Raw genomic sequence first — 14,498 nt, forward strand, 5'->3', positions numbered from 1 at the left:
GAGCTAAAAACCCTAGGAAAGAAATCTGGAACCATAGATGCGAGCATCAGCAACAGAATACAAGAGATGGAAGAGAGAATCTCAGGTGCAGAAGATTCTATAGAGAACATCGGCACAACAATCAAAGAAAAATATAAAACTCAAAAAGATTCTAACTCAAAACATCCCCAGTTGAGGGATGGGGCCACCCACACATCTCAAAAATTTTAACTCAGAATTGTTCCTATCTACAGGAAATGCAGGGACAACACATGAAGCAGAGACTTAAGGAAAGGCCATCCAGAGAGTACCCCACCTAGAGACCCATCCCATCTGTAGTCACTCAACTCTATTGAGCCTCAAGTCTATTGCTGATGCCAAGAAGTGCTTGCTGACAGGGGCCTGGTATAGCTGTTCCCAGAGAGGCTCTATTAGAGCCTGACCAATAGAGATGCAGATGCTCACAGCCAACCATCAGACTGAGCCTGGGGACTCCAATGGAAGAGTTAGTGTTAGAGTTAGGGTTAGAGTTAGGGTTAGGGTTAGGGTTTAGGGTTAGGGTTAGGGTTTAGGGTTAGGGTTAGGGTTGGGGTTTTGTTTAGGTTTAGGGTTTGGGGTTTAGGTTAGGTTTAGGTTTAGGTTTTAGGGTTTAGGGCTCGGGGTTATGTGTTACGGTTAGGTTAAGTTTATGGTTATAGTTGGATGTTGGGGTTAGAGTTAGGGGTTATAGTTAGGTTTAACGGTTAGGGTTTAGGTTTTAGGTTAGGGCTTAGTGTTTAGGGTTTAAGTTAGGTTTAGGGTTAGGGTTAGGGGAAGGAATGAAGGAGATGAAGGGAATTGTAACCTGATAAGAAGAACAACAATATCAACTAACTAGACCAGCCAGTGCTCCCAGGAACTAAATCACCAACCAAAGAGTACACATGGAGGGAGCCATGGCTCAAGCTGCATATGTAGCAGAGAATTGCCTTATCTGGCATCAATGGGAGGAGAGGCTTTTGGTTCCATGGAAGTTTGATACTCCAGTGTAAAGGGATGCTAGAGCAGTGAGGCAGGAATGTTTCTGTGGGTGGAGGACCACGCTCATAGAAGCAAAGGGAAGAGAGATGAGGGAGGTAGGAGGGGGAACAAACGGGACAACATTTGAAATGTAAACAAATACAATAAGCAAGAACAAAATACACAGGTGGTACCATACAGGATGTGGGTGTAGGAAAGAACTTTCTAAATAGGACCCCATTTGCTCAGGAATTCAGAGGAAGGATCAACAAGTGGGCGTTCATAGAACTGAAAAGTTTCTGCACAGCTAAAGAAAACAATTGAGTGAAGAGAAAGCCCAAGATGATTGCAAAATGGTCCAGGCATTCTAGAAATCAGTATGAGGAACCTCCAAAAGCTAAAAAGAAATCTTCTATATCTCCTAGTTATCCTATGTCATAGTATATTCCCAATGGACTCAACATTGGACTCCACAATTACTTGTTCCTTGCTGCTCTGTTCACAGTAGCTAGCAAATGGAAACAACTAAAAATCTTGCAACGGATATATGGACAATGAAAATATATATTATGAAATACTCTTTAGCTTCATGAAAATTGAAATTATGAAATTTTCAAATAAGTAAATGAGAGTGGAAAAGATCTTATTAAGTAAGATAACCCAGATCCAGAAAGACATAGGCCACCTGTTCTTTCTCATCTGTTGTTCATTCACAATATTTACATGCAAGTGTAGACCTCACCCTTGCCTAAGAAATGACTCCTTGCACCTTACAGAAAATGATAACCTATCAAAATGTGGAAAGTAAGTCATCAGGTGGTGCACAGCCCCATCTGATACATCTAGAACAGGACTCCTACATCGACGGCTCTGGGATCACTACCGAAGACAGGCAGCAAGACTGGAAACGACTGAGGAGCCAGAGAGTTTTTGTGAAACTGTGTCTCCTAGATATGTCAGAAGCTACACTCATGAAGTCCCATCACATGTGTCATCTGATAAAGGATCTGAACAAGGAGGCCACACTGGACATGCTAACATGAAAGAAGGAAATCTCATTGGACCCCAACCTCAGAGAAAGACTAGGCAATTAAGGAATACTTAGAGCAGGAGAAATCTGTTTCTGCTGGGAAGGAACCCCAAGTGCCTATCCAATGCCAAGTAGTTAGCCCTCATATCCTATATCTGCAAGAAACATTAGAATTATCGAGCAAATTGTATTTATATATTAAGGATTATATTCTCTCTCTCTTCTCTCTCTCTCTCTCTCTCTCTCTCTCTCTCTCTCTCTCTCTCTCTCTCTCACACACACACACACACACACACACACAAATTTAAAAAGGAGGCCATGAATTTTAGAGAGAGCAAGGCAAGTCATGGTTGGGCTTAGAAGGAGGAAAGAGAAGGGGGTCATTGATACGAATATATTTTAAATGTAAAAATTATATATGTCGAGCAATAACTCTTCTGGCATTTTGCATTTCTTGACCAAGTGATTGATTTTGATCTCAAGAGCTCATAGGGAAACTGCTGCCAGGTAACTGTCTTAGGCCTTTATATATGTGCCATGGAGCACATGAGCCATGATCCATATGTGCCCAGCCTTCCTCCAAAACTAAACAAAGAGCTCCCTTTAAAACAGTAGCTTAACTATTTTTATTGGAGGGACATTTACACAATCAGGTTATACACACAGATGCATGCAAACCCTTACTTTTTTATTCAAGTTTTAGTACAACTAATTCAGAAAGTATGCCTCTTGGTATAGTTTATTTGTGATTATCTATTTTCATTAAAAGGCTATTCTAGGCCCTTGCTTCAGCTTTGTTTTGTTTGTCCAAGAGTCCAGGCAATTCCTTTGAGGGTGATCATGCACTGAGAGTTATCACACACTGAGGGTGAACACACATGGAGGGTGGTCACATTGACAGTGGTCACACACGGAGGGTGATCAGGCACTAATGGTGACCATAACATGGATGGTGGTCACACTCACAGTGGTTACACACTGAAAGTGGTCAGACACTTCAATTTTCCACATTTCAGACTGATATTAAAACAGTCCTGATCAGACTTTCTTGTTGTTGGAACTGGCAGTTCACATGTAAATAAAATTGACTCCAATGCAATGCTTTTCTTAGTCTACCATATACAGTTTAATTGATTACTAATTGAATAAGGGCTACAAATCCAGGATTACACATTTCTAACAGGAGAGATTTTTGTCTCAGAATAATTGTAGAGATAGAAGAAAAATTTGATTTTATAGTTCTGTTTCAGTGTGAATACAGCACGAGTTCAGCAGTCTATGTCAGGTGTCTATAAAGAAGATCACATCACCTTCAAACCCTCCCTCTTTTCAGTAGTCTTCCACATCACCAGCACAGATGGCAAGTAGTGCTTTCTCATAGTGCCCTGAAGCAAAATTCTGAAAAAAAAAAAAAGGTATGTAAAAATCAAATCTCTCCCTGTTTCTAAAGGTCAGCTGTAAATTTTCTAATTGCAGTATAAAAGATTCATGGACCATTAGTCTTCACTAAAATTATTTAATATTTTTTGTCTAAAGATATTCCAAGTACTACTCAATGTGAAACTTATTAAAATAGTGCTATGTTATAGTTGATACAATATGTTTTATATGAAGCAGATGGAACTTTAATGTGTATTTGTGAGCACAATAACGTGTTACAGTGAATCTTCTCTTCAGCTTTAGGAATTGATGCCCTACTGTTACTGTTATCATAAATTAGTGTAGTGTCTGGACATCACCACTGTGGCTCAAAAGATTTGAAAATATTTATACTGTCTAATTCAGTAATCCTATATAAAGAAATACATTTAAAATATTATCAATTATGGATGAGCATGAGATTTATGCTAAAAAGATATGCACTGTAATGTTACATATGACAATGAAAGTTTGAAAAGTGATAGTCATTTGAGGGAGCTTTTCTATTTCACAGCATACTTTATAAAGAAGATGTTCTGGTTTAATAAAATCCTTCCTTTTGAAAGCAAAATGTTACTGTTTATGCAGGTGTGAAAAAGATCAACAGTGGCTACCTTAGTCTTCTGGGGCCTTTCACAATTGACTTGGCTTAAAATATCAGACGTTTATGTCTAAGTTAGGGAGGATGGGAGATCTAAGTGACAAAATGTTTTGTGAATACTTCTTTATTGACTGCAGCCTGACATAGCAGAAGGGACAAAGGAACATCCGGGAGCTTTTTTTTTTTTCCCAAAGGAAAATAGCTCTACTTGTGGATTCCACCCTCATAACTTAACTCTCAAATGCTCAGCTCCCAAAACCATCTCCTTAGTGTTAGGGTTTCAGTGTAGGAATGTGGGGAAACAAGGTTTCCAGCCATATCAGGACCTAGAAGTATCTCACTACTGGGTGTCTGTGGTAGAAAATTAGGGCAACTTGTTTCTTTTTATCTTCTTTCATCAAGTCTAAATATTCCAGAATGGGTAACTGAACGAATGTCATTATAGAATCCATCTTCATAAAAATCATTTATCATATTAATGCTTCTTTACACAAAGCTGTTTAATTAAGACCCGCAGATTTAAAAGCACAGAGTAGCATTGCATTATTATAACTTGTCTTCAATATAGCTAGGAATAGTTACAAATAGTATAAACAAGCTAGCTTGTTCACTTGGAAATTGAGTTCTGACTCACTGGTACTTGTTGATCACCACTAACAGTTTTCAGACTTCAAGGTAGACATAATGAACATTTTATCAAAGATTTAAAAAAACATCAAATTGATTTTAACTGGTGCATCAATTTCTTAGAGCCATTTAGACTCCAACAAAAGCTTAGAGAAAGCTCTTTGGAATTTGTGGCTTCAGTCTCTGAGATGTTGAGGGTTTTGTCTTGAGTAATACAAGGAGCTAATCTGTTTTTTTCTTGTTACTGGGAGTTTCACTTGAAAACAATGCGATTGTCCAAGGTATAAATTATAAAACACAGTCTCAAGTATGGCTTGTGTTCTGCTGCTCTATTCTCTCTATCCTGAATACCATTTTGGTTTTCTTTGGTGAAGAAACTAAACATATTGATTTTGTACTGTACTCACAAATTACATAGATGGTCCATATATTTCTCTCTCTCTCTCTTTTTTGCCAAGTTATATAAGACATTTAAAAATTTTTAGGAAGACCAGAATAAGAAATTACCTTGTTTGTTTTTTTAATTCTTTCCTTGCCCTCTGATTGGTGAAGTGATTGGTCATTTCGAGTTTTACATATTCAGTAATAAAATTCTCCAAATTGGCAGTTGATGGTGTTTGACTGGATGCCTAGTGTTCTGTGATTTTGTGAGGAGTATTGCCAGGCAGTAGCTAATAATTTCCATGGCAAAATATGATTTTTGGTTTTGTTTGTTTGCTTGCTTGCTTGCTTGCTTGCTTGCTTGCTTGCTTGCTTGCTTGCTTGTGTTTTGAGAGGTTTCAGGTGGTGGATCTTTGTCTGCAGTTGCTATGGAGCTGAGGGGAACCCTGAAGTGTCAGTCCTCTTACCACCACCTCAGTAGATCTAGTGTGAGGGTTGCAGGTGAAATTACAGGTAAACTTCCACACCCTCTGCTGTTCACATCAGAAGGGAAACCTGGCAACACAGTCACAGGGAGGGGATATTTTCTACAATTACATAATTTTTTTTGTCTTAAAAGCAAAGATCAGAAAGTTATATTTCTGTGGCGCAATGACTCTCCAGGTTGATGTTCGTTAAACCACGGAAATCTGAGTTCTTTAAGTTAACCGTCCTTGGCAGACATGTAGCTTTTTAGATCCCCACAGCAAGTTGTTTTAACTTAAAGCTTTTATTTACAGTCCAGAAAGAATATGTGAGGTAAAGCCAATTATGAAGAGCAAACTTACTTTGATATCATGAAAGAGGGATTTTCCAAATCTCTCTTTGTAACGTCTCCTTATGGTCATTAGGTCTATCTCACTTCTGGCGATGAGAATCCTGATGACAGTTTTGTTATGGAAGCCAAAATCCTAAAAACAGCAGAAATGTGGGTGGAGAGACGACTACTTCAAAGGCCTGTCCAGCATGCAAGCTCTTCCTTTTCAGTAGTGAGTTGTTTGTGAGCCCACAGGACTTCAACATTGCTCTCACTGCTATGGGATGCCTGGGGCTCCCCCCAGGGAAGTTTCGAATGTTTTTCACATGGAATAATGGTGACACCTGGTGGCCACTCAACCTAATCTAATGTTTCCATATCAGAATATTTTGAGTATAAATCTACTAAGATTTCATAATTTGGGGTAATTACAACAACAAAATGTCTGACCAAGTTTACTGAATCAGGGCATAGCTGGAATCAGAATATTGGTGATTATTTGCCCAGGTCATACACAGGGAAGGCATTAGTTGTCACCGTCATGGCACATTTGAATTATCAATTTAAATAAATGGTAAATACTAAGATTCTAAACTATATGAGGATGAAAGACCGTGAAGTATCACATGTCTTATGTACCTATGTTGTAGAAAGCAGAGATTATCCGTACTTAATGAATTTTCCTTTTGGTGTTTAACTTGTTTCCTTTTACTTGAACACATTTTCTTTGAAATAAAAATAATAGATACTAATTTTACATAAGTTAAAATATATGTGTTATACTTACATGGATTGCCCTGTATAATTTATAAGCAAAATAGCTTGGTTTGTCCTGGACACAACGAACTAGAGAGGAAGAGAGCAAGGAACAAATATGAATGACAAGAGGTAATTCTTCAGAAGTCAGGAAATAGAACACTTACATATTTTTCCACCATCATCACACTGCATTATAATTTCAGTGCTTAGAATGATGGCAACACTAGCCACACTCTATTGAAAAGCACAGCATGTCAGTATATTTTATAATGACAAATGATCTTCACTGAACACATGACCATTATTATTAATTTTTAAAAACTGTGGTGCGAAATATAAAATCAAACACATATAATCCATTCACCTTCCAGAATGCCGCTCTTTCAGATAACCTCGAAAACTGGTCTATAGCAGCAGCTTTTTGATCCCTGAAAGATTTGTGACTAGAATGCAGGTTGTTTAAGGAGAAACTGTTACAAATGTAAAGTGCCTCCTCCAGGTTTAGATAGCATTGGATTATAATTGCTAGGGTTGTGAACAGACCAGCACCTATCCAACAGTTGTCCCTGTAAAATATCAGTTGAGACTGTAGGCCACCAATAAGTCTTTATTTGAAAAGTTAATAGATTAATTACATAAATGAATAATAAATGAGGAACTATAATATCTCTTCAAAATAAAGTCATATTAGTATTTCTCTACAGTTCAAGTAATTATTTTAGGTCATGAGACCATCTCTTCATGTTTATCTCACTTTTATTACTGAGACAAGTAAACCTGAGAAGTGATTTCTGGAAGGTAGCTCCCAGAGAGCAGAGGCTAGTGTTGCTATTCTTGGCTTTGTTAATTCACTATTCCACTTGTACCACCCATATTAGAAATGAGTAGGTGCTTATTCAGTATTGAATGATGGGATGAACCAGATAGATATTTCCTGGTATTGCTGATATCCCTTAGGCCCACTGTTTTTTGACATCAGTTGGGCTGCCTTGAGATTCCAATGACATGAGTTCTACTCTAACTCTTTTGCTAACTAGCTGACATGTGATAGATATATAACTATTATATTTATTTGGAATTTGATGAAATCTATCTATCTATCTATCTATCTATCTATCTAAACATTCATAGACAAAAGCCTTCATATCATATATCTTTAGGTGTATCATAGAAATCCGCCAAATCTTTTTCATAGGGTACTTGCTTAACAATCTCATCCTAGATTATAAAAGTACTGTGACTGACATCTCAGCTCCATGCCAAGATATTCTTGGGACTGATTGTTTATTCAGTACATGTCTAAGTCTTCATTTGATGCACTTATTATGGGATACTTCACAATGCTTCTTTATGTACATTTTTTTGTAGTCTGTGCTGACAAATCACAGAGTACATGTTAAGTGTGAACACTGGAATTGTCTTGATGAATAAGAGCCCTGGTCTTTTCTGCAGCAGGCACACAATTTCTAACAACATTGGGAAGTCATGCCTGTAGCACTTGCTACTAATTAATAGTTTAAGTTATTTTTGATGACAAGATTTATTTCTAAAGGGAAATGTACTGAGGATAGTAGAAATTTAAATAAGCATCAAAAGCAAAACTAAAAAAAAAAAAAATCACCTTTCTTCTTGGAGACAAGAAACTAGTCACAGTGTTAGCATTTATTTGCTCTTGAAACAGGAGAGGAAATCAATGCTCCTAACATAGACTTAAAGCTATGAAAAGTCACTTATGAGTCTAGGCATCCAAGACTTCACTTTTCTCATATGGAAATTGAGCCTGCTCTTGGGGAATTAATGGCAGTTGATTAATGTCTCCAGGTTGCCCGTTCATTGAATTGAACCACTAGCTGACATACTTTCTGAGAGTTTAAGGATCTTTCAAATAATTTCACTGAGAGAAATGCTTCAATTAAGATTCTACTCATGCACATGTAATTCACTCAGAGCCATTCAGTGCTGTGAAAGGCAAGGTCTGCGGTTCATCATATGAAATCCAGCTTACCAATAGCAACCAGCAGCTCCTGGAAATAACCATCGTAACAGTCATTGATGGCATCCACCAGGTCTTGGCCAGAAATATTTTGAAATTCCTGGAAGACTTCAAGAAATTTATCACTCAAAAGGGATTTTCATAAATATCACAAAGTACAAATAGTAGTTAGATTACTATCCTAGCAAAGATAAGTATGTTTTCTGAAGTATTTCTTAGTACGAATACCCTTCATGATGATGTATCTACTCTTAACAACAAGTATAGCTCCTATGAGATGTTAAAACTTACATGAATCTTGGACTCCAAAGAACTACTGTTGCTGGACTGGGGAACTATGCTATCTTGAGTTGGACCAATGATTCAAGTGCTCATTTATAGATGGGAAGGAGGCACAGAGTGAACTATTGTCTATGAGGCATCTCCAGAAACATAAAAAATAACCAGTCTAAATTTATTTGCCTACAACAAACTTTATTTAGAGCTTAAATGTAAAAGTTAAATACAAAAATCCTCTGAGTGATATTGACGATAGAAGTTGGAAGAGCTCATTTGAGAAATAGGAGCTTCATTAGTAACATAAAATAATGTTCAATTATTTTGTCCTCTTCAAAGAATGTACTCAGCTGGCATTATCCTTGGCAATGTTTTAGTTCTCAGCTATTTCAACTCAGATGTGAAGTGTTGCTATCATTAGTATTAATCTTTAATTGATACAAAATAAAAGAGGCATAATTGAGTTAGAGTAGGCTGTTGCTAAAAAAAAAATGATGACTTTATGTTCCATTTAATTGTATGTAATTTGTTTTTCTAATAAGGGAAAAGAATGGTTGCAGAATCTGAATAAAGTCAAGTGTAGGTTAATGTGAGCACATCTTGAAGACCAATAGGTGCTACTGATAGCTCATAAATCACATTTGTCTGTAACAAAGACCTTGACTCATAGGCTGGCCACAGTAAGCTCTCTAGAGACTGTTCAGATACAGTATAATGTGCCTGCTAAGAAAGAGTTCATATACCTAAATAGGTAACTTTTAAGTGTCAGTATTTGAAAGCTATGGACTTTAGTTTTTGGAAAGAAGATAAACAGTGGCAGAGCTTTATTCTGTTGCAGTATCATTAAATGAAACATACTATCGACATAATTCAGTACAGTGACTGGTTTTTCTATATTTCTGGGTGACATTTCCTCTTTTATCCTAGCTACTTGTATGTCATTCAATTGGCTAAAGAGCTGGAAAGAGCCTGTTTCTAGTTACCCAGCCAAAGTTGTGGGTAGCTCTTGTTGCACAGGATCATCTGCATCATGGTTTTATGTTCCCCAGTCTTCTGTTGGCAGGCTTCCCACAGCACCTGCAACATCACACAGCCAGGAAGAATCATCAGAACAAGCCTTGCTTTACCCAAAGCTCTATAAGTCAGGTGGGGAGTCACACCGGGTTACCATTGCATCCTGAGCAGCCATTGCAGGATCAGAATATCCTTCCTCCCTGTTTGCCTGTGAAATAAGCAGGGAATTTTCTTTTAGATGGTTTCAATACAGAATACAGGGTTTCTGGAACAAAAATCCCCCAATCATCAAACACTGGTGATTCTTTATCAGTCTGTCTTATTATTTGGATATTTCAAAATACGAGGAATTGTTAGGCAGTTTTGTAAGGACTTTATTTTTGATCTTTACTCCCCAACAGAGGTACTTAGTAAAAAATGTTGAGATGTTTTCCACTTTTCACCTCTCTGTTGTGCTCTGATCAACCTGATTGGCCATCTCTTATCAGATGTGGTAGTAATGGAGCTTGACACTCTTAGTGAAATGATACAGACGCAGTCATGTCTGGTTTGTAAAATATAGCTTATGGAACAACAAATCATGACAAAATCTAGGCTTTGCAAACACTGAAAGCATCATTAACTAACTAGCTGTGCATATGCAGAATTAATACTGAGAAGTATGCACATAATAATTTCTATGTTCTTTTTGCTAACAGAAACCTAAAACCATCTAGGAAAGTTCAATTTCTATAGAGAAATAAATTCACATTTTCTTATGACTAAATTTGTAGCCGTGAAAATTTAGGAATAGAAGACCCCATTTAAAGAACAAAAGCAACTTTACTGGCTAGTAGGATTACAGGTATTTTATCTTTAAGTCATGAACACACTGCAGTACAAGATCCCTAGAGGTCTTATGTATGCTCCTTATTTTGGAGATAACAATGAATGGACTTTGAGTTATTAAGTCAATTGTCATAGGTCTGAGAGTTAAAGAAGGACAATTACTAGATATCAGTGGCTTTACGTGCTCTGGGATCTAGTTACCATACCAGAAGTCATTCTTTACAAATAATATCCTTGGGCTCCCTTTCCAATTATCTGTAATGATTTTAGTTTACCAAAAAAAAATAAGTGAAAATAATAGAACCATTATACCTTCTGTGAATACATACTATGTACTTGATAAGCGTATCACAGTAACTGTTAGTGCTTATCTTCTTTGATTTTTCTGTAGGTTTTGGTGTAAGTTCATCATTTTTCCTCACAGGACTTCATTGCTTGGCTTTATGTAGTCTTTGTTCCTTTGCTTCTGTTTCATTGAAAACTCTCCAGTCTTGAGAACTGGTTCCTCTTAATATTCAGTTCCTTAATGTGCTGAATCCCCTTGCTATGGAGCTGTGCACTCTTGTCTGCCTTTAGTCTTCCTAGTCTCCTATTCCCTGCTACTGATAAGGGCTTAGATTCTGTCTGTCTTGTAACGCTATTCAAGTTCTCTAGTAGGAATCCATTACAGAGTTTTGTATTGTGTATGGCTATTCCAGTGACTAACTCAGCATCTCTCCACGACCCTTTACTTTGTGTATAAGTCCATACTCTCAACAACCAGATTCTGGTCCACCCCTTCCAGTTTTCCACCTCTCTGTGAAGGGCCATTCCATGCTTATTGTTCAGAGTAAAACCTGAGTCATATTTGATTCTTTTTATTTTGTTTCATATTTCATATAAAATTCCCCAGTAGCTAACACACAAACACCGTCAGTCCTTCCCACTCATCCAGGAGTGCTCTTGATTCTTACTGTGTTGCCACGTGGCTCACAGCTAACATTATTTCCTAGGTTTCTGCTGAGACTGTCTTCATGTAGGCTTCTGGTTCTGTGCTTGTCTCCATAGTTTTATTGATTAATTATTATTTATAGATTTATATATTTTGTTACATTATTTGTGTATTTATATTTTATTAGTATATTATGTTATATGATATATTATTTATATATATATCTACATATTGTATTTTCTTAAATATAGAATTTATTGTAAATATCATAAAGTATAAATCACAGATGTCATCTACTCAAAAACCTACATAATGTTTACCTAACACCCTGGCCACTCAGAATAAATTCCATGTTTATACAGGCTATAAGGTTTGATTGATCCTTAGAACCTGTTGCTTCTTTAACCTTATCTGGTTCTTATCTTGCATTGGACTTTTTCTCCAGTTCTGTATGTTGACTCTTCACTCTATTACATTTATCTGTACTTTGATTCATTCTTTCATCTCTATGTTTGTTTAACTCATCTATGTTTCATGTGAATTAATTTTCATTTATCAGAAGTAAAGTTGGATCATAGTTTAACTTTATCAATTAGTATCAAATTGTTTCTTATGAAAATATATTTTGGGGGGAAGGCAAACGAATCAGAAAAAAATTCCTATATTTAATGAGATCTACTCTGACCATCCTATATCACAATGCAACTTCCCACTCTGTCCAGCCCTGCGGTTCCTGTCTCCCACATCCTCACTGGTTACACTTTCATCACTTTCCAGAGCTTTTTATAATGCCCTTATTCATTAGTACCTTATAACATAATTTACTGTTTTTAGATGTGATTGTAATAAGACGTAGAAGTGTCCTCTGTTTATGCATGATTCCCAACTGTCAGAAATCATATCTGACACAGCGTGAGTATTGAGGAACTCCTCATGGGGAAGGCAAAGAATCCTTTTTGGATGTTAGACTTTTATGTTTGTTTTTCTGTATCTTTGAAGTATGATCTTTAACTGTGCAGCTAAGCAAACTCTAGCATGTGTGAAAATTGTGAGGACTGCTTAGAGATTTTTCTGCCTTTCTATTTATCTGAGCTTTTGCTTTAAAAAGGTGATAATCTTTTGTTTAACTTGCAGTGGTGTCCATCTGTATGTGAGCAGAGGATTTGAGTAAGGGGAAAGATCAACATGACAGACATTAAAGACAAGGAAAACTACCTGAAAGTTCTTGAGCAGATAAACTGACTCCAGACAATTACAGAAAGCAGGATGACGGCAGTGATGCTCTGGATGCCTCACTGTACAGGTTTCAAAAAGGACCATCAGGAGAACCCCAACAGACAAGATGAGGAGGGAGGCTGGAGTATTTAATCTGCTAGCTTCCCTTATTTGTTCACAATGTAATTTGCACGTGTTGATTAATTAATCTCCAAGAGACTAATCCTTCTTTATTTGACAAATAATTAGACCCTCCACAAATCTAGTGCAATAAAAGCATGCAGGAAGTGCTGTGGGCCATCTTAATTACTGGCATCAGTTTTCAAGGGGAGTGTGTTCTCCCTCAGTTGTTTCTTTGCAGAAAACTCTGTGCAAACTAAGTACAAGGTCTCCCTCCCAGAAATCATAGCAGTGGTTTCCTGTCTTTGTAGCTCATGAACACCTTAAATCTCCCATGTTCTAATTCCCTGTCTTTACTATAATGCCAAAGGGGTGTGTCTGAATTTTAATGACATTTGCAGAATGAAATCTATAAATTATCTTTCCTTTGATTTTTGAAGTGAAGGTGGATATGGGATGAGATGGCATGGTTGCTACAACTGTAGAGCAATAGAATATTTGTATTGTGGAAGAACTGAGAGAATTAGCTCATAGTCATTAATTCGGTAAGCAGCAGTTTGACTCTTTAAAAGATCAAGTGATAATTCCAAGGCTATACAACTGTAGAGGAAGAGGAAAAGATAGTTCTCTATCTTTCTGTCTTTCTCTGTCTGTGTGTCTGTCTATGTCTGCCTGTCTATCAATCTTTCTATCTATCTCTATCTAACTATCTATCTATCTATCTATCTATCTATCTATCTTCTATTTATCACCTATCCATCTCTTTCAGTTTGTGTGTTTATGTGTTTGTGTGTCTGCATGTCCGTGTGCAAGTACATAAGCATGCATGCCTGAAAGAGAGGGAAAGAGAAACAAGCAAAGACGGAGAGAGCATGATACCTATTTGAGTGTGGTAAAGACAAGGATAAATGAGATCAATCTAACCTGTAGTGTTCCCCAGCTGTCTGGTTAGAGGCTATCAGCTCACAATGGTCCAGAGACCTGATCAACTCTCAACTTCCCAAATCACTGTTTTGGAAATAATAAATTATAAACCAGGGGGCCCATGAAAGTAGTTACTGAATATAGAAATCAGAAATCTATAAAATCATAAAGCTCAATAAGCATTCTGAATAAACTTAGAACTTCCGTGCTTGAAAAGCACCATAAATAAATGAGACTGTATTAAATCTGCATTAGCAGAATTTGTTTTCTCAATTTTCTATTAGGCCTTCACTAATCCCCATGAAATATGCATTATTTTAGTTTTTGTGTTTAGCATTTTGCGGATAATGTACTGTGAAACTATGTAAGCATGTAATATTAAATACACATTGTTTGTACAGAATGCTAAGGCAAAGAAACAAGTAAAATAAAAAGAAGCAAATATGTTTTAGTAAAGTAGTAAATTAAGTAAACTTTTCTTGCTTCCTGCAAAATCTAAGTTCCAATTCACCCTCATTTTATTCTGTTAAAAGTTTTACTGTATCCCATGTTGCCTCAGGGTTATACACACACACACACACACACACACACACACACACACACACA

The 14,498-nt window shown here is 36.9% G+C and overlaps 1 protein-coding gene across 2 annotated transcripts in view; it reads right to left on the reverse strand.

Moving 5' to 3' along the window:
* Nucleotides 1-3,110: 3,110 nt before the first annotated feature.
* Anxa10 (annexin A10) overlaps nt 3,111-14,498 on the reverse strand; it is a 55,498-nt gene continuing 44,110 nt past the window's right edge. Inside the window, exons 7-12 of one of the 2 annotated variants that reach the window (XM_021170720.1) lie at nt 10,029-10,082; nt 9,844-9,937; nt 8,597-8,692; nt 6,620-6,678; nt 5,864-5,986; nt 3,111-3,406 (exon numbers count right to left, since the gene is read on the reverse strand). In XM_021170720.1, the coding sequence (XP_021026379.1) occupies nt 3,338-3,406; nt 5,864-5,986; nt 6,620-6,678; nt 8,597-8,692; nt 9,844-9,937; nt 10,029-10,082 (495 nt within the window). In that variant the 3' untranslated portion in view covers nt 3,111-3,337. The remainder of the gene's footprint in view (nt 3,407-5,863; nt 5,987-6,619; nt 6,679-8,596; nt 8,693-9,843; nt 9,938-10,028; nt 10,083-14,498) is intronic. The other variant, XM_021170721.1, reaches the window with a different exon arrangement.

Source organism: Mus caroli, chromosome 8, assembly GCF_900094665.2.
Source record: "Mus caroli chromosome 8, CAROLI_EIJ_v1.1, whole genome shotgun sequence".
NCBI classification, from domain to species: Eukaryota; Metazoa; Chordata; class Mammalia; order Rodentia; family Muridae; genus Mus; species Mus caroli.